General features: G+C 41.5%; 1 protein-coding gene across 10 annotated transcripts in view; it reads left to right on the top strand.

Annotated features, from left to right (window-relative positions):
* Positions 1-7,017: 7,017 nt before the first annotated feature.
* Positions 7,018-11,976, top strand: part of LOC306820122 (protein Dok-7-like) — a 214,591-nt gene continuing 209,632 nt past the window's right edge. For all 10 annotated transcript variants that reach the window (XR_013778640.1, XM_079337824.1, XM_079337825.1 and 7 more), the window contains exons 1-2: positions 7,018-7,116; positions 7,232-7,277. Coding sequence is in view for 9 of the 10 variants with exons in the window: in XM_079337824.1 (XP_079193950.1) it covers positions 7,063-7,116; positions 7,232-7,277 (100 nt within the window). In the remaining variant the exon portion in view is untranslated. The remainder of the gene's footprint in view (positions 7,117-7,231; positions 7,278-11,976) is intronic.

The following is an 11,976-nucleotide window of genomic DNA, read 5'->3' as shown; positions in this document are numbered from 1 at the left end:
GATCTCTCTGTAGAGCCTCATGTGAGTGGCCTCATTTCTTTAAATTTTCAGTACCATCTAAATGATCTGTTTATCCTCACTTCATTTGTTATAAATAGTGTGTCAAACTGTCCTTTGCTCATCTTTGGAGATCTAAATAGTTATGTGTTAATATTTAATTTGCTCTGATTCTAAGGTTATAGTTTTTAAAATGTATTCAAACCTAAATTTGCTTTTCTCCACTTATTTTGGAGGGAAATATGTACATGTTCTTCTATATTTAACAGAATTCGATGTTGGTCAATTAGAGTTTCCGTTCACGTATAACAAGACTTTTAAGGAAAGGGTCCTTTTATCTTCCATTAAGATTAGTATAAACTTGAGTTATGAAAGTAACTCAAGTTTATACCTTCTATCCAATACTACTTCTCTAAATAGCTATGAAAAACAAAGAACCTTTCTGTCTCCCCTTCTATGTTTTTAACTCTCAAACCTCCTATTTATCTTAGTTGGTATTTCTGTCTTCTCTCTTTTCGTGTGTGTGTGTGTGTGTGTGTGTGTGCGAGTGAGTGTGCCTGTGTGTTCCTGCAGGACAGGTCTTTGTTTTGCGTTACAAAGGCTTTTTGGGGGAACTTGGCTATCATCTATGCATGGGTTCCCTTCAGCTCAATACCTTGTTAGACAAGCTTTGTCATGCATGGCCTCTTTGGAAGCCAACAAACAAGCCCATTTTCTTACTTACTTACTGACTCACTTGCATACATAAACAGATTAATTTACACGTTATTCATCTTTGTACCCATAAACAACAAACACAATGTTTACATCTGTTTATTTTTTCCATGACGTGATGATGACATTGTAAATATGCAAAACACATCTGTACTGATACAGCAAGAGTGAAACCAAGTATTCATATTTATTTCCACATTCTCCCCTCTTGTCTACACACAGACACAACCAGTTGTAATGTATGAGTCTTTGGGATCTTTCACTCGTCACAACAAAACCAAGTATTATTAACAATGTCTGAGATATAGATCTCAAAGAACAGAAGAATCAATTTCTTTTCAGAAAGCCAATGCTCAAGGTTCTGATAAGATTTTAAAAACAGCCATGTTGCTTTTAAAAAATCATCATTTGAATATTAAAGGAATGATGTAAACTTATTCCTGTATTTGATCTGTGTTTATGAGCTACAGGACACATCCATCCATTATCCTAACCGCTTATAGTGAATTATATGGTTGACATAATTCTATGGGAAGATCTTGTTCACAAAAGTTTCTACACAGTCTAGGCTCAGTCTTTTAATTTACTGGTTCTTACTGGGATGGATGCCAGTGTGCACTTGCCAAAATAATTAGTGCATCAGCACAATTTGCTTTTAATCTCAAATGGCCCCTACTGCTGGTTAGAAAAGAGATTAAAAAAAAGGCGGACATTGAGAAAAAGAGAGAGAGAAAAAATGGAAATATCGCCTTAAATAGGTTAGGGTGAGTAAGCCAGTCACTGTATCAAAGCAAATGTTTGTAATTTAGTAACTGAAAGTACCGTTTTAACCAACTCAAGTTAAATTAAACAATTATTTCTTGTTGAAGTTGGGAAAATAAATAATTACAATCAATCAATCTTTATTTGTATAGCGTCAATTCATAACAGGTGTTATCTCGAGACACTTTACAAAAAGCAGGTAAAGGACCTTACTGTTTGTCTGTTAACATTAACAAAAGAGCAGGTAACAAAACCATGACAAGGATGGGGTCACAAGTTAAACCTCAGTGAACTGCTGCCACAGCTCATTCAAAAGAGTTCATAAGAATTACTAACCCTAACTCATGAGAGATTTCAAAAACTTGTGAACTTATCATACAATCAGTTTATTTTTCATTTCAATTTGTCAAATTCCTTAATTATTTTACTGGGAAAACGTTTTTTGCAGAGCAAACACTTTATAGCATAAAAAGAAAGCACATTCTAAACCCATATCCCCTAAAATGTCTGAGAATTATTTTTATTTTCACCTATGCTTTCACCTCAGACATTTCTTGGCTTCATTTTTTTCTTTTTGCTCCCATGAAACAAGGAAAATACAAGAAAGGAAAAGAGAACTGGCCAAGACAAAAGCAGATAAAAAAAACCAAGTTGAACATTTATTTTTTAATATAATGTTGCTGCAAACAATGCAAATAACCTGTCAGTAAAGAATTAGGTTACACTTTAGTAGATGGACATCTAGTAGACACATCCTGCTGCCAGTAGATGGCAGCAGGATGTGTTAGGATGAGGATACAGTGACACATGCAAACGGATACAAAGACTGAGCGTCACAAAATCCTCTTTCCAATGATCTTATAGCATCCAACCAGCATGGAAATAGTTGTCACACCCACCAGTTTCTGTTGCCACTTAGAACACTGTGTGTCAGAGTGTGAACACATTAGTGTATCCATGGTGTTAGAACATGGTCAGGGCTGTCAGAGTGTGATATTTGACTGAGCTTGACAGAATGCCAATCTGAAATCCCTTCTTAATATATCACTTTCTTCCTCACATGTAGACGTAGGAGAAAGATACATTCAGTTTGGAAGTGTATTTGTTCTTGTTATTAGTTGATCACTGATCGCACCACATCCTGCTACCAAAAATGTATGTGAATTGTGCTACCATTTTGTTTTTGCTTTGAGTGTTCCTGGCATGTGGGTGGTTTGCAGTGCAAGTGAGTGCTTTTGTCATTGCATTTCTTGTGTCCAGTCTGGCTGTCTTTTGTTATCTCTCATTTTAAAGCCTCTTTTTCTTTAGGAAAAGACAGAGACAGGTGTAGAAGGAGGGAGAGAGGTCTGAAAAAGCCAAGCAGAAGCACCATCCCTTCCAACCCCACCCTACCCTCTTCGTCTCCTCTTCCACCCCAACCTCACCTTCCTCTTCGCTTACGTTGTAAATATAAGTCTCCGTCAACCAGTACAAAACACTCAACCCCCAAACAAGCCTTGGATTTGGATAAAATTACTGCCACCCCTGATCCAGAAGAAAGGAGACAAATCCCCAGAGGGTCCCATGATCTCAGGGGCTCGAAGGGGTCAGAGCTGGACAGGAAGTGGGAGGGCGTGGCCTTGGAGTTGCGCTGCTATGGCAGCAGGATGAGGTCAGCAGTGTACCAGACTTCAGACATGCCCTCCATGGTCAGGACCAAGAGACTGTTGGAGCAAAGTGACAACAAAGGGCAGGTAGACCGGAGTAAATTGAAGGCAACCTTTGTTTGATTAGCCAAATGTTCAACTGACTGCTAACATTGTCTCTGGGATTTTGACCACACTTGGCAGCCCTTGCAGCTGCTGCTGAAACATTCACAAGGTTTACTCTTTGGATGAAGGGGCCAGAGTCAACAACTGTGCAGCTGTTGCTGTTAGACTCGATTAAGGATGGCTATTAAGACAGTGGGCAGACTGGCATAAATCAAATGCTGGTAGAGGAAGGGATGTCTGACTTGAGCTAAGGAGGGGAGCGGTGATGTTCTTAATCTTTTAGAACAAGTCAAATAATAATAATTAATAATATAATACAATCCTTTGGGATAAAATGAGATTTTATAAAGAGCAGTAATGGGTCATTAACTTTACATTTTGATTTTGTGGTAACAGTGATGGGTACAGCCATTTCAAATTGACAAACAGGCAATGCCACTTGGGGGCTTGCAGTCAAACATTTTAGACAAACTTTTATCTTAGTGAAGTGGTGCGGTTGACCATGTTACTAGTTATTACACTTTTTTTTAGAAACTGCGATTGGTTGAGCCAAAAAATGGAGAAAGAAAAAAAGTGCTCTATTGGGGTGCGTTTGAATTGTCCCATCTATGTACTTTCCCTATCCACTTTACCTTACCTTGCAAAACATCATGGAATAAGAAAATGTAGTTATGAAGAAATTAGGTAAAAGCGAATGCGTATTGACAATCCAACCTTATTTCCACTAAGTGAGGCAAAAATGCAACGGTGACAGAGGTTAGTGACGTGGGGCTGCCGTGGTGAAACTAGGGTTTTCTGAAAATGGACTACCAAAAGCTCATCTAAAAATCTCTACTCTGTACCTTCTTACAGGTAAAATGATCCCAATTACCACAATGTTGGAATAAAATGTATAAAATAAAAGGAATATAAACTACCAGGATATTTCTCTTTGATCATTTTACAACATCAGCAAACCTTTAAAAGTTTTCATATGGGTTTAAGATTGTTGAAAGTTGTTCATGGCATATTATTGCAATCGTAACTTACATGATCCGGGTCCCTTTTCCTTTTTTATAAACAATGTTTTATATTACAGTTTTTTATATGAATCAACACCATAGAGGGGAAAGCAAAGCATGTTGTCACACTTTTTACACTCACTTAAATTTCTCAGTCTAAGTATATCACAGTCACTCAATTTCCATATCAAATTGAATATTAATTTATTGTACACAAATGTGCAATCTTCAGATTTTCATTACTCACTTAAATAAATAATTCAGCATGATCAAGTACAGATCTGTGACAAGTTGCCCCATCATGTGGTATGTTGTCACACTATATGCAGGGTAAATTGTCACATTATATTTTTCATCGAATAACATGCGTCACACTTATTCTTGCATTTAAAAGTCTGATTTTATGAATTTATTGAGCAATTCTCTTTTTTTTGTCCAAAATATACATGATAGAGCATACTTACAAATCAAATGTTTATGACATAAAATGTAAAATTAAGTTTTTTTTACTTTTATGTTAAAAGAATATAAAAATGATTCGCACCTCAAATTTCAGTGACTAATGCTGCATGTAGCAAATTTACTTAAGAATTGTGAGTTGCACAGTTATAATTTTAGACAAGGCTCTCTGGTGTTGGAACTATTAGCTTGTGTGACATCTTACTCGTGCTACAACATGCCCCGCTCTCCCCTAAAAGCAACGCGTCTACACTAAACATTATATAAGAACATAAAAATTCAATTTTCACCCTTCACATACACAATAAGAATAAATAAATACAAAGGCAGTAACACATTATAAATCAAATCAATATATAAACCAATTGCAGATTGTATCCACATTTCTTTTTCAACAGATCGTTAGTTTTCATGAACAGTCGGATGTGTGAGTAACTTTAAATGTGGGGCAGCAATATCTTATCTCCTTTCATAAAGGATGGTCCAGTGTTTCCTGTGCTAAATGAGGTGATAAAGGAAGCATTGACACACCTTTACTCAGCTTTTAGAGAACTCAAACGGCACTTATTATGGCCGCTACTTAAACTCTTCCGGGTCAGTTAGGGACCGTCCTAAGAAAAGACAATAGGAACATAACCTTAGTAATAATGGGTAGGTACAGGTATCTTTTCTTTGTATCCAGGGTGATTGTGCACTTGTAAATATACAAACACAAAGCTACATAAGTGAAATGTTTGGACTTTGTTCATTAGTATGGCTCAAGCTGGAGAAATGTCTGTTACGCCCACTGGACCAGAAGAGCAGGATCCCTCTGCTTTACGTCAGAGTTCTGCTCATCGTGTTGTGATGCAGTTCCACAAAAACAATCCACTCACTATTCACCAACAAAAACCCTTACTGTTTGTTAAAATGGTGGGTTTAATTTGGCTGTTTGAGGTAGGATGTTTGTTTGTTTGTTTTTTTACTTTTATGACATGTTGGAAAATGTCTTCAAGCAAAGTTAGTTTACATCATCCTCAGAAATGAGCAAGCTCATCAAGACTTCATATATGTGACAAAAACCATGGATAATTATTACCCTAATAATCATCAAAAGTAACCTACACTCATGGTGGGACCCTCTTAGAGGATAAAAAAGCTTTTAAGACTTTAAGTAAAACATTATTTATAATACACGTTTATGAGATGCATCTTTCCATTGCTTTCCATTAGGTCAATATTGGGCAAATACTGACCACTTTAAACAACTCCAGTCCTGAGTCAAGTTCCTTGGTCTCACACAATGCATGGATTTGTATCCCATTTCCCACTATCCCTTTCCAAGCCCCTGGGCAGAACAGTGCTGTCAAGGCTGTTTCGTCATGAGCCTGCGATCCACAGAAGATTTCTGCCTCTTTAAAGTAAGTTTTTTCTTACCGATGTAACTTTTGCTGATCTCATGATGGATTAAGCCGGGTCTTTGTAATATAATAATAATTACATAATAATAATAACAACAATAATATTTTTAAGAATATGGTATTTTACCTATTTTTTTGTAAACATAACAATGAGTATGGTTTTTGTACCTGCTCTTTTGTAATATTAACAACGAATAAGGTATTTTACCTGCTTTTTCTAAAGCATCTTATGAACTGATAAATCTCGTTATGAATTGGCGCTATACAACTAAAGATTGATTGATTGATTCAATGCTGCAGCATTGGATTGAGAAATAAGTTTTAAAAAAAATAGCATATTGGACCGCTATTTACACGTTTTTGCGTTTTTGAGGACATGTTCATTTAATAAACAATTTTCTGGATTAGTTGTATTAACCCATATAGTAGATACAACTTTTTCTCTCTCCTCTTGATGGCATAAAAACAAGCCAGTTTAGGTCAACAGATTAAAGCTTTCCACAGACATACTGATTAACAAGAAGGAACTTGAATCCTTGTCTAACACCCGGCTAAAAGCAGTCTTATAAATTAAGTGAAAGGTACGCGAGCTATGCCCTTTTAATTTAGTTATCTCCATTGTAAACATTATAGACTTGACGCGGGATGACAACTGTAGGCCTCTCACTTAACAGGGAGCAGCGAGGGGAAGTTAGTGTCTCTCCCCACCTCGGTGGTCTGATTGTCGGAGAGACAGTGCTGACTGTCGGTCGGGCCCGGGTTATAGTATGTTTTGAAAATATGTGACCTCCTCTCTATCTCTCTGACTGCTGGACTGGTGGAGAGGTGTTGAAGGACTCCACCCCCAACCCCCTTCTCTCTCTCTCTCTCTCTCTCTCTCTCTCTCTCTCTCTCTCTCTCTCTCTCTCTCTCTCTCTCTCTCGCACACACACACACACACACGCGCGCGCGCGCAGCTGCTCGGAACCATGTCAGAAGATGACAGATTCAGTTGTCGCGGAGGGACAAGTCAAGTTAAGAGATGCAAAAAAGGTTAATTTATTTTATAGTCTTCTCGAGTTTTAGTCTCAAAATATATTTACAAACGAACAATAGGAAAATACTTTATGTTCTGTCTCTGACTGATATTTTGCAAACTTTTCCACAGTGGAAGACTAGGTGGATCGTTCTTCGGAAACCCTCTCCAGTCGCAGGTATGGAGGCCTAACTTTTTACATTCAGCTGGCAGGCATACCTCTCCAATTGTGCCAGCCTCACGGCGACATACTTGCCTATGATTTTATCCATCCGTGTCATTCAGCCTGGAGCTGACCTTTTATCTGGAGTCTAGCCTAACTAAACGAAGTCTAACTTGTGAAGTTGTCTTCTTGCTTTGCACTAAGAAGCTCGTAGCTTGCAGTAGAATTGATTCAGTGACTTTACTTTTTGTTTGACTATAACATAAATAAATAATACTGTAATAATTATCCATTTGTATTAGTGGCGGAATATTTATTGAGTCACAGATCAAAGGCTGTAGCTTTTTTTAAGCCATGCAGGTAAAGACACGTTTTTTGCGCAGCAAAATAGATGTTTCTTTTACAAAATTATACAGTGTTTTCACTGGAGTTGTAAGGACAGGCTGTATATATGGCGAAACTTCCTGTCATCCTTCAGAAACTACACTGGCCAAATGGTAGAACTAAAGGAGGCTATCATATTATGATAACTTTATTTATATAGCACCTTTAAAAACAACTGTTGTAGGAATTTAAAAAATACTGAGAGCAGTGAAGTAATTACAGGAAGGGAGTAATTGAAAGGCTAAAACATATAGAATGAGATAGATAAAAAGTGTAAAAGCAATTCAATTAATGAGGGAAGGGAGAGATTAATTTAGTCTTAAAAGGAGAGATCACATAAAAGCAAGTCTATAAAAATGAGTTTGAAGAAGTGATTTAAAAGATGCCACTGACTCTGCCTGCCTTATGTCCTCAGGCAGGTCGTTCCAAAGTCCCGGTAGCCCTGATCGCAAAGGCTCGGTCTCCTTTAGATTTGAGCCTCGAGTTTGGAATGACCAGAAGGGAGCTGTGGGCTTTGAAAATGATTAGTAAATCAATTCTAAAAGTGACAGGGAGCCAATGGAGGGAAGCGAGGACAGGTGATGTGATGTCTGTTAAAACCAGTGAGAAGCCAAGCTGCTGCATTCTGGACTAGTTGAAAGCGGGAAAGTGATCTATGAATTAAACCGGAGAGAAGGGAGTTGCAATAATCCAGACGAGAAGAGATGAGTGAGTGAATTAGTTTTTCTAGGTCAGCAGGTGGAAGAATTTATTTAATTTTTGAAATGGCTCTGATGTGGATGAAGCAGGACTGTAGAACTTTCTTTATGTGTAGGTCTGAATCAAAAATAACTAAAAATAATGAACCGAGGGAACTTTTAACATGGCTGATGTTTTGGTGTGGATAATTGAATAGCATGATTTCTGACTTTGACTCATTTAATTGTAAAAAAAACAAAACATTGGGCCATCTAACATTAATATCCTTGAGACAGTTAAAAGCAACAGCTAGACTTACTTGATCGCCAGGTCTCAGCAGAAGGTATATCTGTAGGTCGTCTGTATCACAATTAAAAGAAATGACGCCGGATAATTTTACCAAGGGGGAGCATATAAATAGAAAATAAAAGGAGGACCAGAAATTGAACCTTGCTGTACACCACAGGTAAAACAAGAGGTAGAGGACGAGTTTCCACTGAGCGGTCCGGCTCGGTTCGTCACGGTACAGCACGCATTTTGCGGCGTTTCCATAGACTAATCCCGGGAAAGATTCCCAAAAAACCGATCCGTACCGTCCCACTTTTTGGGACCTTTCTGTTGGGGTGCCAAGAATGTGGAGTCGACCCGAAAAGTATTGTATTTCTGTATTTCTCCTCGCGGCACACAGCCTTCTCTGAAACAAAGCTTGATTGAGTTTTTGTAATAAAGAGTCACATGCCAGTGACAGAGTAGATGAACTGTGTTGGTTTCGCTTGTGTAGCGTTTTTCTCTTTTGTTGAATTTATTAGTTAGCGGTTAGCTGTTAGTGGTTAGCTGCTATCATGTGATGCTATTTACATAGCGGCTATCATCATCCGGATTACACGCCACCTACCAAATAGTGTGGCTGTGGAAACGCAAACGGGATCGGGCTTAATCGAACCAAACCGTACCAAACTGTACCGATCCGTACTGGACTGCTGTGTGGAAACGCAGCTTAAGGTGACCCCCAAAGGTTCTGTCTCAAAGATAGGAATAAAACCAACTAACAGCAGTGCCCTTGACACCAACCCAGGACTCCAGGCGTCCAATTAAAATGGCTTGATCTACAGTGTTAAATGACGCACTTAAATCTAAAAGAATTAAAATTGCACTGTGTCCTCTGTCAGTAGCCAAGAGTAGGTCATTTACTCTGGTAGGTTTCTGAACTATGGAGTGCTCTAAAACCAGACTGAATATCAAAGAGGTTATTGTCATTCATAAAAGCTCAAATTTGTGTTGAAACCACTTTCTCTAAAATTTTGGATAAACACGGGAGTTTAGAAATTGGCCTAAAATTACTAAGAACAGTGGGGTTAAGATTTGGTCTCTTTAAAAGAGGTTGGACCACAGCATCTTTAAAAGCAGATGGAAAATGGCTAGTCCCCCCTGAACTGCTACCTTATCGTGGTGGGGGAGTTTGAGCACCCGAATGACCCTAGGAGCTATGTTGTCGGGGGCTTTGAGCCCCCAGCAGGGTCACCTAAGGCAAACAGGTCGTAGGTGACGGGTCAGACCAAAAGCAGTTCTCGGGTGAAGAGAGGGGCTGAGCTGTCAACTGATCACCACCTTGTGGTGAGTTGGATACGCTAGCAGGGGAGGAAGCCGGTCAGACTTGGCAGGCCCAAACGTGTAATGAGGGTCTGCTGGGAACGTCTGGCTGAACATTAGCGAGGTCTTCAACTCCCACCTCCGGACAAGCTTTTCACAGATCCCGGGGGAGGCTGGGGACATTGAGTCCGAGTGGACCATGTTCTCCACCTCCATTGTCAAAGCAGCTGCTCTGAGCTGTGGTCTCTGGTGCCTGTTGTGGCAACAATCCCCGAATCCGGTGGTGGACACCGGAAGTAAGGGAGGCCGTCAAGCTGAAGAAGGAGTCCTATCGGGCGTTGCAAGCGCATAGGACTCCTGAGGCAGCTGATGGGTACCAGCAGGCCAGGGAGGGGAGGCAATGGAGGAGGACTTTCGGTCGGCCTCAAGGAAATTCTGGCAAACCGTCCGTCGCCTCAGGAGGGGGAAGCACTGTTTACAGTGGAGGTGGGGAGCTGCTGACCTCAACTGGGGATGTAGTCGGACGGTGGAAGGAATACTTCAAGAATCTCCTCAATCCCACCGTCACGTCTTCCACTGAGGAAGCAGAGGCTGAGTTCTCAGAGGTAGACTCGTCCATCACCCAAGCCAAAGTCACTGAGGTAGTTGGCAAGCTCATTGGTGGCAAGGCTCCAGGGGTGGATGAGATTCGCCCTGAGTATCTTAAGTCTCTGGATGTGCAGGGGCTTTCATGATTGAGGTCGGGGACAGTGCCTCTGGACTGGTAGACCGGGGTGGTGGTCCCTCTTTTCAAGAAGGGGGACCGGAGGGTGTGTTCCAACCACCAGGGAATCACACTCTTCAGCCTCCCAGGGAAAGTCTATTCCAGGGTACTGGAGAGGAGGATCCGGCTGTTAGTCGAACCTCGGATTCAAGAGGAACAATGCGGTTTTCGTCCTGGCCGTGGAACACTGGACCAGCTCTACACTCTCCAGCGGGTACTCGAGGGTTCATGGGAGTTTGCCCAACCAGTCCACATGTGCTTTGTGGATCTGGAGAAGGCATTCAACCGTGTCTCTCGTGGCGCCCTGTGGGGGTTGCTCCGTGAGTATGGGGTTCGGGGCCCTTTGCTAAGGGCGGTCCGGTCCTTGTACGACCAGAGCAGGAGTATGGTTCGCATTGCCGGCAGTAAGTCGGACCTATTCCCGGTGCGCGTTGGCCTCCGGCAGGGCTGCCCTTTGTCACCGGTACTGTTCATTACTTTTATGGACAGAATTTCTAGGTGGGGCCAGAGGGGGTCCGGTTCGGGGACCCCCTCTGGCCCCACCGACCCTCTTCAGTTCGGTGGGGAGTCCTTGCCCCAGGTGGAGGAGGTTAAGTATCTCGGGGTCTTGTTCACGAGTGGGGGGAAGATGGAGCGTGAGATCCACAGACGGATTGGTGCGGCGTCTGCAGTCATGCAGTCACTGTATCGGTCCGTCGTGGTGAAGAAGGAGCTAAGCCGAAAGGCGAAGCTCTCAATTTACCAGTCGATCTTCGTTCCTACCCTCACCTATGGTCATGAGCTTTGGGTCATGACCGAAAGAACGAGATCTCGGATACAAGCGGCCAAAATGGGCTTCCTCCGTAGTGTGGCTGGGCGCACCCTTAGAGATAGGGTGAGGAGCTCGGTCACCAGGGAGGAGCTCGGAGTAGAGCCGTTACTCCTTCACATCAAGAGGAGTCAGTTGAGGTGGTTCGGGCATCTGGTCCGGATGCCCCCTGGACGCCTCCCTAGGGAGGTGTTCTTGGCATGTCCCTCCGGGAGGAGGCCTCAGGGTAGACCCAGGACACACTGGAGAGACTATGTCTCTCGGCTGGCTTGGGAATGCCTCGGGGTCCCACCGGAAGAGCTGGAGGAGGTGTCTGGGGTGAGGGAAGTCTGGGTGTCTCTACTTAGACTGCTGCCCCCGCGACCCATCCCCGGATAAGCGGCAGAAAAATGGATGGATGGAAAATGGCCAGTTAAAAGTTACTTGTTAATAATGGATAAGGTACTGGGTCCAACTGTGCCCAGCACATCTTTGAGAAATTTAGTTGGTAT

Source organism: Symphodus melops (genome assembly GCF_947650265.1).
Source record: "Symphodus melops genome assembly, chromosome: 2".
Lineage (NCBI taxonomy): Eukaryota > Metazoa > Chordata > Actinopteri > Labriformes > Labridae > Symphodus > Symphodus melops.
The sequence above is the reverse complement of the archived record's forward strand: the minus strand, read 5'-3'. Positions and strand labels throughout refer to the sequence as shown.